The following is a 15,339-nucleotide window of genomic DNA, read 5'->3' as shown; positions in this document are numbered from 1 at the left end:
TTTTACTGCATAAATTACCACTTCATGTGGGGAGAAGAATAATTCATTTTCCAGACTTGCAGGACTGTAATTGGGCATTTATTGAGCTTTCTATTTTAAGTTGGAATTCAGTTCCTAGAGATTGATTTGTCTGTTTATCGAATTTTAGGTACCGCCTATCTCATTCTTGGAGTGACTCTGGGAGGTGTGCAGTTTAAAAGCACAAGAGTATAAAAACCATATAAAAATGCAATACATCGGTAAAAGGAGCCAAGTGGAAACATAATTAAAATCAGTTAAAAGTTAAAAGACGGGTGAGGGCCTTAAGGCACCAACCAGTCCTAGAGTTGTATGCTGCTCCGCAAATCCCATGCAAGTTGGCAGACTCTTTTGAAAGGCCAGAAGAGGGGGCTGCTTCTCCTCTGGGGAGGGGAGGGGAGGGGAGGGGAGGGTGTTCCGAGGGCAGGGGCAACAGCACAGAGGGCCCTCTTCCTTGACCCCACCAATTGAAATTCTTTAACAGAGGGGTCCACAGCATAGCTTCCCTGCATGACCAGATGGGACAGGCTGATGTGATGGCAATTCCTCAGGTCACCTGGCCCCCTAACATGTAGGGCTTATCTGAGTTCTTATCAGATTCCATGACAGAAGATTTTGTGGGAATCACACTCCTCCCAATCCAAGCCAGTTTCAAGGAGTGGGCTGTGTCAGAGGCAGCCAGACCACGCAGAGCATTAGTCAGGGCTGCCCCCTCAACCCAATTGCCCTGTACCTGAGCGTTGGCAGGCCTTCCCTTGCGCAGGCTGATGACGTGCACTTCTTGACCCGTGGAGGAGAGTCCCCGGCTGGTGCATCCTTTGCCTTTTCGCAAGACCTCCCGAAAGCCCAGGATAGAATGGGAGGTGGAGGAAGACTCAGGCAGACAAGTGAGATGATGCCAGGCAACTGCAGAGCAAAACAGAGATTGTACCACTGGTGCCAAACCTGCCTTCACTCTATTTCTCCTCATTCCCAAATACTGAATCTATGCCAAAGCAGTCAGGAGGTTGAACTTAGAAATTGTTTACTTCTTTATGACATCTACTCCATGCTCCCATGTGAAGAATATGAAACATCTGACAATGAATGAGGACAGAGGGCAAGAAAAGCAAGGAGTGGAGCAAACGCTGGGGAGAAAGGGTCATCGGGGGCAGGGCTCATGAGATCTCTCTCAATTGTTCAAGTGCTGCTGCTCTCTGAGGATTCGGCTACTAGATCATGCAAGTGTATCTGGATTATCCCCCCACCCTCTTCAGGGGGGTGCTGTTAATTATATCCAGCTCCAACAATTCAGTTAATTATACCCAGATCAGATATATGCTGAAGGGCTTCAAGCAGATTAACGGAGTTGGAAGCAGTGGTGGGTTGCTCCTGGTTCGCACCAGTTCACAAGAACCGGTAGTAAAAATTTGTAGTAGTTCGGAGAACCGGTAATAACATTGGCTGGCCACACCCCAAAACTGGTCCTCGGCCTGGTCGCCACTCACTTACCCCGCCCACCTCATCAGAGGCTTTTTTTTTTTTACTTTTAAAAGCATTTTTTCTACAACCTCTGGCTGAAAAAATGCTTTTAAAAGTAAAAAAAAAGCCTCTGATGATCGCGCAGCTCAGCTGGGATCGTCAGAGGCTTTTAAAAGCATTTTTTCTACAACCTCTTCTTAAGGTTGTAGAAAAAAATGCTTTTAAAAGAAAAAAAAAGTTGGCCACGCCCACCGTCACATTACCCCCACCACCAAGCCACGCCCACAAAATAAGCCACGCCCACAGAACCGGTAGTAAAAATTTTAGAACCCACTGCTGGTTGGAAGGGACTTTATAGGTCATCTAGTCCAACGCCCCGCCGCTCAAGCAGGAGACCCTACACCATTTCTGACAAATGGCAGTCCAATCTTTTCTTGAAAGTCTCAAGTGATGAAGCTCCCACAACTTCCAAAGGCAAGCTGTTCCATTGGTTGATTATCAGAAAGTTCCTCCTCATTTCCAGGTTGAATCTCTCCTTGTTCAGTTTCCATCCATTATTCCTTGTCTGGCCCTCAGGTGCTTTGGAGAACAGCTTGACCCCTTCCTCTCTGTGGCAGCCCCTCAAGTATTGGAACACTGCTATCATATTTCCCCTGGTCCTTCTCTTCACTAGACTAGTCAGGACCAGTTCCTGTAACCGTTCTTCATATGTTTTAGTCTCCAGTCCCCTAATCATCCTGGTTGCTCTCCTCTGCACTAAGCAAACTGGTATATCCCTTTTCTCTGCTTCTTTTTCCTAATAGATCCTGAGTGTGCTCTGTCCTCATCAGGTATATTTAGGGTGGGAATGCCTCTGATTTTCTCTCAAACACCTCCCTTATTTTGCCTTCTATGATTATGTATGATTATGTTTTGTATACTTTTTTTTAATCCAAACTTTTTCTTGGAGAGAAAGAGAATTTAAACAAAATGTTATATATATATATATATATTTGCCTGCTAACAATTTGGAAGCAGACTTAATCATTTATGATTTAGCCAAATGGAAAGAACACATATAATTTATTGTTGCTGTACCAATAGAGCAGTGAATAAGGTTTGAAATTCCTGGAGTGATGTCTGGATGACGTAGGAGTGTGCAGCACTTCAGAATGGAAACTGAAATATTTTGGAACTAGTATTGCATTGCACCCCTTTGTGGCTCCTTAAAGAAGCTGTGTCTTTTCCTGGGCCTGAGTATATAATCATGCAAAACTTTCAGCACATTTGTTTAGACTTTCACAGCCAGCATCTGTTGGGCAGTGTTGGGCTTCAGGGCTTAGTGACTGTGGTCTAGACAGATTTCCTGATGTTTCCCCAGCAACTGTGGCTGGCATCATTAGAAGGACCTTGAAACCCAACACCGGACAAACTTTCAACAGGTTTATACCATTTATACTATATGTTTTCAGTATATATATACAGTTCTGGAAAAACATGATTGCTGCCATTTAGATCACAGCCTCCTCCATCAGTCCCTCTCTCTGAAGTTCTTGCGGACCATCATCCAAGGGTGGGTTTTCATGAGGCAGCCTTTGGATTATCCCCAGCTCATGTCCGGGACCACTTAGTTTAGTATCTGTGACACTGATGGAAAATTCCCAAGATATGCCTTCCTCTGTGCATGATTTCTTGCAGCTTTAGCATGATTGCAGTGATGACCCAGTTAGAGACTGGAAGCTACCCAGCATCTATTGGCCACTTTAATCTGCTACATCCACATCTATCTTTTGCTTACAAAAAGCCAACAAAGGGAACTCCCTTCACAAAATACAGTAAAGCCTTACTTCTGCAATTGTTCTGCCAGCTGGTTGCATTTGGGCAAAGTGGCTGTAATCTGGGCCCCCTCACTCAAATGTTGCCATCTTATGGCGTTTCTCTATTGCTGGCGCAGCCCACTGCAATAGCATACCCCACCCCAAGATATATATGGCACTCACCTGGGCTTCTTAAGACCAGACCTGATTAGGGTGTCAGTGAAATCTCTGGTTTTTTAAACTATTCTGGCTTAATTATTATTATTTAATTATTATCTATTTCAATTATATATTTTGATGTGATCCACCAAGTGTCTTTTGAAATGAGCAGCTGTAATAAATCTTACTCTCCTTCTCTGTCATTATTCCATCAGAAGAATCACTATTACTAATAATTCCACGTTCAAATCTGGTGTAACACAAATTGTCCAGTGCCTGCTGCTCCCTTTTGCAAAGTGACACCAGCTTTTGATGGCTATTCCGGTAATGAGTGGTGGAGAGGACAAGTGACAAATGTGAGGGCTGGCTGGCAGGAGAAGTGGGAATTTTACCTTCCAGCCCCCTTATTGTCAGTGCCCCAACAGGTGTTTTTAGAAAGGCAAAGAAATGGTCAGAGAGAGGCAGAGAATATTGTGGTTGAGTGGGAGGGAGTTTTTCACTAAGGCAGGAATCAGACCATGCCAGGTTTGAAAGGGACCTTGAAAATAATCCACAGCTGCAGACGCTTGACAGATGGCCAGCCTCTCTTGAAATACCTCTCCCGCTGCTCTACTACACCTCTGCAACTTCGATGGCAATCTCTAGGTTAATAGAGACTCTGCTCCCCAGAAAAGCAAAAGATCATATTGGTTTCTGGGAGATGGTTTAAGCATGGCTTAAGGGCAAAGTATAGAATCCATTCTTCACTTTCTTCAGCTTGTCCCACGTTTGATACTATAAAAAGTGCCCCACTTGCTGGCTTCACAATTTTGCCCAACCTCATTGCCTGGAGGAAAGCACATTAAAGAAGCTCCCTGGGGAAGCCCATGACTTCTAGGAGCCCAGCTTCTCTTCAACAATTACACTTGAAGCCTTCAATTGTGTTCCCTTGCTGGAGTCAGTGGTAATTCATGGCAATGTTGTAGGACATCCTCCAGCAAGAAATGTAATGTAAGGCCCTTCAGCTGCATTACTTCCCAGAGCCTTAGATACAGCATCCCAAGCAGGGCTGGATTTAGATGAAAAGAGGCCCTAGGCTATTCCACTTATGAGGCCCTTTCACCTATAGTGAAAGTTTAATTTTAATTTTGCTAACAATTTGAATGTAGGCCCCTCTTGATCTTGAGGCCCTAGGCTAAAGCCTAGTTAGCCTATAGGAAAATCCGGCCCTGATCCCAAGCCCACCCAGACATGTTGAAAACTTGTGTTAGAAAAACAGAAAATTATTAAACCAGCACAATGCGGTCATTTAGTTGTGCTATTTCATATTTTGGGGGAGGGCAAGTGGAAAAGATACCTTCTGTATATATTTATTTTTAAAATGGATATGCTACCCTTCAGAACGAAGTTTCTAGCGCAGCTTGCAAATGCTAAAATCATGAGTTAGAACAGCATTCAAAATACCTAACTTAAAAGCAGTAAAACAGCAGAAAGGTAATAATTATGCTGCAATTTAAATTAAATTAGTAAATTTAATATTTAATAAAATAAGCATTAAGATATTAAAAGACCAACAAAATTGCCTTTTTTAAAAAAAAATACTGGAAAAGGACATTCCTATCACTGAGCAAAGAATGGCATTTAAGGAAGGGTCCCTAGAACTTTTCCCCTTTAAATCGACAGTCCGTACTTGGCTAATCTGAGAACAGGAGAAGGAGAAGGAGATGCAGAGGCCTTCCACTGGCATTAGCTTAAAAAAACAAAGTGAAAATTACCAGATGAGTACCTGCATCTGTAATGTGTCATGTGTCTGTTTTTGCTTGAAAACAGCCTGAGATATATTTTCAGTAATCTATTATAGGAAAGTTTGAAGAACAAGTCAAAGGATTAGAACAATGAGTAGCCACACTTCAGCTGAGGAGAAAACATCATTCCTTTAAAAGGAATCTAAACAGTAGAACGGGAGGAAGCATTGGGCTGGTTGCTAAAAGTATCCATACCTCCCAAGAAATCCAAAAGAGTGAACTCAGGGATATTGTAGAGCGCATCCAGGTTAAAATAAGCAGAGGAATTAATGCATGCAGTACTACCATTGGAGCCCACTTTCACCTGCGCAGATAAAAAGAAAAGATGGACGTTGCTTATTAAAAGCAAACTCCGAATCTATCAAAGAGGCATGAGGTATTGTGGTAGAAGACTTCAATTACCCTAACAAAATTGTAGGAGACAAAAATCTGTCAATTATTTTCAGGAAGTCCCTAACATTTGTCTCTGATGTTTCTCTATCAGGAAGAGGAGAACAAGAAGAATCATTACTTTAATCATCTCTATTGATTAAGTTCAAATTAAAGTAGTGGAACTTCTTATTAATTTGAAATTAATCAGTAGAGAAGATGTAACTGAGGAAATGGAAGTAAGAGGAACTTTAAAGAACAATACTAACAAAGTCTTGAATTCTTGATTTTAGATTTCCATTTTATTTGTTAGATTTATATACTAATTAAAGCTGGATATTAGTGAAACACAGTTGCAAAGCATTCCAAAGAGAACAATGTTTCTGTACAGAAAAGGAAAAAAGTGAAAACAGCAGTGACAATAACGATAAAAAGAAGGTAGAAAATGTCACTATAAAAAAATGCAGTCAGTACTTGTCAATACAGTTGTAGCCAGGTAGCCAGGAAGGTTAAAAATGGTGACAAAAATCCCTAGCTGAGTTGAAATTGGCAGAGGTTGCTACAAACAATAAGGCTCCTTTAAATTCATTCGAAATAAAACATTCAACCAAAAAATCGCCAATTACCAATTGCAAAATGACAAAATGTTAGTAACTAAGAAAAAGCAGAAATGTGCACTTTTGTTTTAGGTTTTTTTTTCCCCACACAAGAGGGTGAATGTTAGGCAATTGTGGCACTGCTGAATTGTGAAGCTTGAAAATGCTACAAACATGCTCAGGGAATAATGGCTTACTTTGAATGCAGTTCCATTACAGGACTAGATAAATTACATCTTAGGGTACTGAAAGAATTTGGTGACAATCTGGGCACATTTTTTTTTTGTATTGTTTTTGAGAAATCTTGTAGCATTGTAGCATTGATGAAGAGCCGAATGATTGGAGAAGATCAAATACTGTTCCTCTGAAAAGAAAATACGGTAATTAACCTGACATGGGCTCCTAAATACAATAATTAGCAGAAACCAGTATGAATATGTCAAAAAGTCTTAACAAACTATCTCACTTTTTAAAGAGTCTCTTATATAAATCTTGTATAGGTTTGTTTTTTTAATCGGGTAGTTTTCTTAATAGATTGTGAGAATCATGCTGTTACAATATATCATGATTTCAGCAAAGCTAGCTCAAAAATCATACTCCAAATGCTCGTCAATGATTCTTCATCAAATTGGAGAGGTTCTAAATAAGTTCTGGGCCTTGTATCTTCCATATTTTATCAATACTTTGGTAGAAGAAATTTCAATTAAATTTTCAGATCATGCAAAATTGGATGGGATAGACAACACTTCAGAAGACAAAAATAACAAATAAATAAATAAAAATTCAAAATCATCTTGATAGGTTAGAGAAATTGACTGAAATAATGGAATTAAATTTAGCAGGGACAAAGGCAAGTTCTTCATTTATTAAACAGACATCGAATGCACAAGCATAGGATGAGAGATATCTGATTTGGTATATAGTGCTTGTAAAGAGGGATGAACAGTCGATTGCAAACTGAATTTGAGTCAATGGCTTCCAAAAACAGAAACTAACTTTTAGGCTGCAACTGTATGAAAAGTACAAATCATGGGAGTAACGACTCCACATCATTCTTCATTGATCAGATCTCATCTTTAGTATTGTGTTTGGTTCTGAGCATAAGGCTTTAAGAAGGATTTAGAAAAATGAATATAGGTTCAGAATAAAGCCATGGTCACTGAATTGGAAATGAGGTCCCATAAAGAATCCTTGAATGCTCTGAGAATGGTTAGCTTTAAGAAGAAGAGACTAAGAGGGCATTTGGCAATCATCTTCAGGGACAGAAGAATAAGACCCAGAGATAATCTGGAATGCTCCAGTGGAAGAACATGAAGTAATTAATATAAATTCCAAGGAGGTGGATACTTAACAATGAAAGCAGTTCAAAAGTGGAACCCTTTACCCAAAGAGATGGTAGGCTCTGTCCAGTTGGTGTGTTTAAGCAGAAACTAGGCAGCCATTTGTTGGGGATAATCTGGATTTCTGCCTTTAGACACTTGATGTCCCAATATCTCTTTCAACCCTATCTAAAGAGTTGGAAGGGAATACTTGGGAAAAAGAACTCCCTCAGCTATTTTTGGCTCTAGATTGAACATGAACCTTGAATAAGTGTTTTGCAGCATAACCACAGCCTTCCAATTTCAGTTTGCACTGTTGTTACCATAACTTAAATTGTACCGGCTGAAATTTTGAGAATAACTCCATATATACCTTGTTGAAGAAATTATGGCAAACAAATATGCAATATTTTGATTATGCATACACACATACAAATACTTCAGTGTTCTGTACTTAAGAGTTTGAAAGGTTTTATGCCTCCTGCATGCCTAGCTGCTACTACACAACCCATTTAGTTTTTCATAGTTGTGGTCAGAAATGGTTTGACGTTGCAAGCTGCTCAGGGATGCAAGTGAAACAAAAATCCCATGATAGACATGATTGGGAAAAGAAGAATTGCATTGAATTAAATATTTTGGCCAAGTGTGATCAGACACACAAGGAATTTGTCTCCTGTCCAGAAGCTCTCATTGTACATGCAAAGTAACAGAATAATGATAATCATCATAATAATATTGATAAGAGATGAGAGTAAAGAGGATAAAAAGAAGGATAAATAATACTACAGCCATACTACATTGGTAAATACATGGGATATTACACTCCCCACCTCTACCTTTTGGACAGAGTGCATCAGCCCTAACAAATCATTCATTGTGGATTAAAAATAGGGACAGCTGAATTTTAGCAACCACATTTTTACCTGTTCCAGAGCAAGTCCAAAGGACAAACAATAAGCACCATCTCCATCGACAATTGGCTGGTTGATAACTGCCACACATCATTTGCACTTGTAGATTTTTACTAGTCACAACCTATGTAGAAAAGCAAGACCAAAGAAAATGTGAGAGCCGAAGGAAAATATGTTTCATAACCTCCAAGCTTTTCAAAATTCCTAGACAGTTTAATTTCATGTTCGGATTTGAAGATAAGACACCAAGCACTTACCTTTCTACTTCTCTTCTTGCTACCTGAGATACAAATGTATAAATAACTAAAAACACACACCACCAAGCGCTCTTCATTTACTCCATACAATCCTCTTACCAGCCTGTTGCATGCAAGATATCCATAAACCAAGTTCCTCTTTTCATTGTGTGCATCCAGCATATTCATTGATCTCTGGACCTTAAGTCCTGGCCAAGGCCTTGGCTAGCTCAAATACCGGGATTAGCTTGCAGATGTTTCCCTCGCCTCCCCCGGCCTTGATCTTCCTGTGTAGCCATATCAACACGCCTCTGTTCCACTGTCTCCATGGAGGGGTGGGTTATATTCTCACCACCACCACCACCTGGATAAAAAAGTCTGTTCTGCAATATTCTTCAGCCTACCTTTAGTTTCCCGGATGCATGAAAAAGCTCTACCACTAATAAGGGGCCAAGGCCAGGCATTATGGGAGGAAATAGCCCCAAGTTAAATATCCTTCCCCCCCACCCCCCGGCTCCCAACAATCCGATATTTCTTAGGTATGTCTATGGGTTGAGTTCAGAATTTACTTCCCCAAATTGCCCTTAAAACTTCAGTCTGAATAGTCTCAAATGGAAGTCACTTACAGGTACTCTTCGACTCACAACAGTTCATTTAGTGACCTTTCAGTTACAACAGCACTGAATAAAGTGACTTATGACCATTTTTCACACTTATGACCATTGCAACATCCTCATGTCATGTGATCAAAATTCAGATGCTTGGCAACTGACTCATGACAGTTGCAGTGTCCGAGGGATATGTGATCGCTTTTTGCAACCTTCCGATGAGCAAAGTCAATGGGGAAGCCAGATTTACTTAACAACCGCATTACTAATTTAACAGCTGCAGTGGTTCACTTAACGTCTGTGGCAAGAAAGGTTGTAAAATGCAGCAAAATTCACTTAACTATCTGACTTACCAACATAAATTTTGGGCTCAATTGTGGTCGTAAATTGAGGAATAACTGTAGTTCCTAACCCTAAGTCTACTCCCTAGATGCTGTAGCCACACAAAATCTGAATGTACTGAGTGCCTTACTAAAGACAAGATATGCTCACTTATTTTTTTTAGGGCTTTATAGAAGAAATGTGTGCTTGGATTACACTTCTCCATACAGCATCCCACAAATCATTGACTCTTTTGAGGAGAAAAAGCTGGCTCCTTTCAATAGCTCACTGGTCCATTTAATCTTCATTATCCTCTCCAGCTGATTTTCCAGTGGCCCATCTTGAGCATGTGCTTGCAAGGGCTCAAGATGTGAGGGGACATTCCGCATGCTCCAAATGTGCCCCCACCTTCTCTCCCATCTTTTGTCATAATCTTTCTCCTTTTGACTTGATTTCCTCCAATGTCTTTCACTTATCACTCCCACCTTTTGAAGCTGCTTTGGAAGCAAAGAAGAAGATGGACTGCTGTGCTTTGGAGTAAAGTTGCCTCAAGATTGCACGCTTGGGGATTCCAGGAGAAAAGGAAGGTTCTAGGCTCTTCAGCTGGCAAAGCAAGTAAGACCCTGGAGAGACCCAGCCAAAAAACCCCTCTTACCTTCCTCAGCAGAGAGGCCTCAGCGCCCTTGGAGCCAGGTGCTGTTTAGGAAAGCTGAAGAAGAGCAATTGCCACCTGAACTGAAGAGGAGGAAAGAAGTGGGAGGGTGCCATCTGCTTCAGGAGATGCAGAAATCATGGACAAGTCTGTGCCTCTTGTCCCCAGGCCGGCATGATTTAACAATAATGAAAATTATGCGGTCAATGTAAAGTTAAAAATAACTGTAGGGCTCTGGGAGGGTCAAATTACAAGTGAGGAGGGGAGGGTGTATGGAGAGTGTGGCAGCTGTTGATTTGTAAAGGAATTCAGCGGTGGAGGAAAGGTGCTCCCGAGACAAGGAGTGGGCACTGCCAACCGAAGCATCCAGATTCCCATTTCTCTCTCTCCCCCTTCGTCCCTCTTTGCATTTGGATTCTCCACACACGATTGGAGGAAGGGCACAAGTGGCGGCTGAGAGATACTAAATCAGCAAGCTTCCCCTGATGAAGCCTCACAAAATAAGAAGCATAAAAGCTAAGCTCCAAGTGGGCGTTACTAAAGAGATAGCTGGATTTATGATTAACGCAGGCGTGCAAAGGAAGAAACTTCCTGAGCATCATTCGCAAGTTTCTTGATCCCCCTGAAGTGATGCCCTCTGGGTTAGGCTGACATGCTGCCCCCCCTCCACACACACACACTTGTAAGATTGGTCTTGGAAGGAAACATTGCAGGTAATCAAGTTGCTTCAAACTATGAGATGGGAGGCAACTAAATTTGATAACAATAATTAATAATAATAATAATTGATTTGGCTTCAATAGATCACTAGTTGGGTTTAAAGAGCATCAAGGGATTTCTGAGAAGCAGCAAAGAGACCAGGCTCCGAGTGTGTGGGTTTGGGTGTGTGTGTCAGACAGAAACTAAGTAAATAACCTGGGGTTTTGCACTGTATTCATATTTTCGAAGCTTCAGGGGCAGAATCCAAGGTCACTCAAAAGATCAAGCTACAAGGCGATTGGTCCATGACCACACAGCAAAGTGCAACTCACAGCACCTGCAAGCAGGGGTGGGGAATACAATATTGCTGCACTACAATTTCTATTATACCTAGTCATTGGCCAGACTGGGAAAGTTCAATGAGAATGGGAGTCTTACAACATCAGGACAGTAGCACAAATTCTCTCATTGGTTATATCATAGAGTGTTTTGTTTCCACTGGACTTTAATAACGCATTTAATAAATCAACGATTTAAAAAAAAGAAATAATATTCAACTTTCTCTGCTGGAAAATATTCCGGGTGATTGTTCTCTAAATGCAGAATCTTCAAAGTCGTGAAAGAATTTGGAAGTGGGGAAGAAGCACCATAATTTATATATATGCATTTCCAGTATTTCTATGACTTGTCTCTCTTATCTTTCATAAATTTTTATGAACTAAACTTATCTCAAAAGCATTTTATTATTGAACAGAGTAGAGTACAGATATTCTTGGAGAATGTTTCTAGATAGGCCAAGGTTTCTCCTGCAGTAATAAACTATCCTTGAACATTTTATTTAGTACAATAAAATTCACAGCACATTTTATTTTGCAGCATGCAGCGATTAGCCATTTACTCTCGTTAGTTAATCCTTTCTGGAAAACACTCTGCCCCAAGTTCAATTTTTGACTTGGATACCGATGGGGTACTTCAATGACCTCTAAATGTAGCCAGTGAGCAGATTTTGCAATTTGTCCCCTCCCTTATCATCACAAAATGAATGTGAAATGTACTTAGGTCTTTTCCAATTCCCTAATCTATTGGCTCTCATTTGTATGGAAGAAATATGTCATGTTATATGGTTGGGTTATTTGTTGTTGTTGTTAGTTGTGAAGTCGTGTCTGACCCATCGTGACCTCATGGACAACATTCCTCCAGGCTTTCCTGCCCTCTACCATCCTCTGGAGTCCACTTAATTTCACACCTACTACTTCAGTGATTCCATCCAGCACCTCATTCTCTGTCATCCCCTTCTTCTTTTGCTCTCAATCTTTCCCACCATTAGGCTCTTCTCCAGTGAGTTCTTCCTTCTCATTAGGTGGCCAAAATATTTGAGTTTCATCTTCAGGATCTGGCCTTATAAAGAGCAGTCAGGGTTGATCTCCTCTAGGACTGACCGGTTTGATTGCCTTGCAGTCCAAGGGACTCTCAGGAGTCTTCTCCAGCACCATAGTTCAAAGGCCTCAATTCTTTGGCGCTCAGCCTTTCTTATGGTCCAACTTTCACAGCCATACATTGCAACTGGGAAAACCATAGCCTTGACTATACAGACTTTTGTTGGCAGGGTGATGTCTCTGCTTTTTAGTATGCTGTCAAGTGTCTTTTAATTTCTTGGCTGCATTCCCCATCTGCGGTGGAGTTATAACAATGATTAATTCATGGTTGTTCCTGCACCCCTTAAGGCGGCTTTGGTTTGCCCCCTCCTCAAGAAGCCATTGCTGGATACCACATTGGATAATTTTCATCCAGTATCTAATCTCCTTTTCTTAGGAAAGGTCATGGCAAAAGTAGTTACACAGCAGCTTCAGCAGATTCTGGGTGAAGAGGATTATTTGAACCAGAGGTGGGATTCACTTACCTTCCCTACCAGTTCGCAAATGTGAGCGTACACGCCTCCTCTGCGCATGAGCATGGCCTTCTGCACATGCGCAGTAACTGCGCATTATGTCTGGGCAGATGGGCAAAGCCTCCGGCAGTCGCCAGTACCAGTTCATGCAATCTGGAGACAACCGGCTGAATCCCACCACTGATTTGAAGCCATTTCGGTTAGGATTCAGGCCTGGGAAAGGGGCAGAAACTGCATTGGTTGCGCTTTTGGGTGATCCCTAGCAGGAGCAAAACAGGGATAATACATCGGTCTTTCGTCTCGACCTTTCAGCAGCCTTCGATAGTATCACCAATGGCATCCTTTTGGATGAGCTCTGTGGGTTGGAAGTGGGCATTGTTTTAATTGTAAATCGCACATTACACCACCCAGAGTGGTTCAATGAGATGGGTAGCCATATAAATCTGTTGAATAAACACTTGAGTTTTAAAGAACCTCTAATGAAGATGAAGATGATGACGATGACACTGCTCAAGAACTCTCAGAAGCATTGTAAGTTCAACTCCTGGTTTCACAGAATAGTTGTTCTTTGCAACAATCCAGAATTCTTTGTCATTTTTTTTTCCAGACATTTCCATGGGGTTCCAGAACTGGAAGGAGGGGCATACAACCCCCTGCTCTGTAGAACTCCAATTAGAGTAGTGGCCAAAATTGTGGAAACCTTTTGGGAAAAGTGTATTTTTGAGGTTTGATGACTAATAACACCATTTCTTTTAGGAGTTTCAAGATAATCATATTCCATTGCTGGAATAGCCCAGACCTTAACCCAATTGAAAATCTATGGAGCCCACTAAAGAAACTTGTTAGTCAGAAGCAACCCAGCAATAAAACCCAGTTAATAGAAGCAATCATTCAATCTTGGTTTCACATTATAACAGCTGCAGAATTAAAAGACTTCGTTCACTCCATGGGAAGACATTGTAAGGCCATAATTCATGCTAAAAATTACCCAACTAAGTATTAACTTAGTTGATGTGATAATTTTTGTATATCTTATTTTTTCTATGGCGATTTTTGTATATCTTGTTTTTTCTACGTGTTTCACTTTTCTTCTTTATACTGTAACTGCTATTCTAATAGCAAATCCTTCATAAAAGTTATTGCATTACATTCTTGATTAAATTATCTTTCTATTGATATATAATTTTAGGATACTACTAAAAAAAAGTGGTGTTATTAGCTAGTTTTAGAAAATACACTTTTCCCAAAAAGTTTCCACAATTTTGGCCACTACTGTATATCGGCCAAGAAAGATTGCTGTCTAATTTGTGTTTGTACACATTCAGTAAAGGGAAGCCTTTACTATCTGTCTGGGTGAGTGGTTTTTGTGTCAAACCATTAATCTGAACATTAAATTAAAATGGATGTTGGCTTACCTGAACATCCCTTTTCATTGTGATGCATGGCAATTCAAGCGTGGGTTTTCTCTCATCTGCTTGCTAGGGACTGAGTGTAGTATTTCTTTAAATCTGTTGTGACCATGCCTCCTTTGCTTTGCTGAGCTTCAGTTGTTTCGCGAAGGCGTCGTCCACCAACGTGTCCTACGAAGCAAACAGAAACACCCTCTCCGGGCCAGAACAAACCAGGCAGCCTGACGGGCTGGTTGAATTGCCACGCATCACAACGAAAGGGACGTTCAGGTAAGCCAACGTCCATTTTCCATTGTGATGCTTAGGCAATTCAAGCGTGGGATATACCCAAGCTCAAACTTAGTGGGAGGGAGGCTGACTGGGCCCCAGGGACCTAGCTGAGTGGACACTCTGTAACACCCTATGCCCAAATGATGCCTCAGCCAAGGCATAGCTGTCTAACTTATAATGTTTCACAAACGGTGTTAACGATGTCCATGTAGCTGCTCTACAAATGTCCCCTATTGAAGCCTGAGTGGCCCAGGCCGCAGACGTAGCCGCACTTCGTGTAGAGTGGGCTAACACCCTCCCTGGTAGAGGCTTGTCCTTGCTGCTGTAAACTAATGAAATGCATGCCTTAATCCAGCAAGCTATAGTTGTGGATGAAACCTTCTTCCCCATGGAAGACGGGTGAAAAGATACCAAAAGCGCCTCAGTTTTCCTAAAGGAGGCAGTCCTTGCAATGTACCTACAGAGAGCCCTCCTGACATCTAATGTGTGCCACTCAACTTCTAAAGGATATTTGGGTGCTGGACAAAAATCAGGCAACACTATTTCTTGGACCCGGTGAAAATTAGAATTCACCTTCGGTAGAAATGATGGATCCATCCGCAGGACTACTGTGTTAGGATGGAAAATGCATAGATCAGTCCTGATGGACAGGGCAGCCAGGTCTGAAATTCTCCTTGCCGAAGTAATGGCTAGGAGAAAGGCTATTTTGAAGGGCAAAAGTTGTAGACTAATGGAAGCTAATGGTTCAAATGGAGAGGCCGTAAGGGCTTGTAGAACTAAGGACAGATCCCACATAGGATATCTATGTATCATAGGAGGCCTAAGATTGGTGGCTCCCTGAAG

The 15,339-nt window shown here is 41.4% G+C and overlaps 1 protein-coding gene across 12 annotated transcripts in view; it reads right to left on the bottom strand.

Moving 5' to 3' along the window:
• The window catches only part of LOC117658956 (transforming growth factor beta receptor type 3-like), a 32,323-nt gene extending 21,623 nt beyond the window's left edge, over nt 1–10,700 (bottom strand). For 2 of the 12 annotated variants that reach the window (XM_034407102.3, XM_034407077.3), the window contains exons 1-3: nt 8,770–8,941; nt 8,426–8,537; nt 752–924 (exon numbers count right to left, since the gene is read on the bottom strand). In XM_034407102.3, coding sequence (XP_034262993.2) covers nt 752–924; nt 8,426–8,537; nt 8,770–8,838 — 354 coding nt within the window. In that variant the 5' untranslated portion in view covers nt 8,839–8,941. Of the gene's footprint in view, nt 1–751; nt 925–8,425; nt 8,538–8,670; nt 8,946–10,233 lie in introns of those variants that run through there. The other 10 variants (XM_034407093.2, XM_087887335.1, XM_087887334.1 and 7 more) reach the window with 10 other exon arrangements.
• Between the last annotated feature and the right edge of the window lie 4,639 nt (nt 10,701–15,339).

The sequence above is a fragment of the Pantherophis guttatus genome, chromosome 2, assembly GCF_059756535.1.
Source record: "Pantherophis guttatus breed Tessera chromosome 2, ASM5975653v1, whole genome shotgun sequence".
Lineage (NCBI taxonomy): Eukaryota > Metazoa > Chordata > Lepidosauria > Squamata > Colubridae > Pantherophis > Pantherophis guttatus.
The sequence above is the reverse complement of the archived record's forward strand: the minus strand, read 5'-3'. Positions and strand labels throughout refer to the sequence as shown.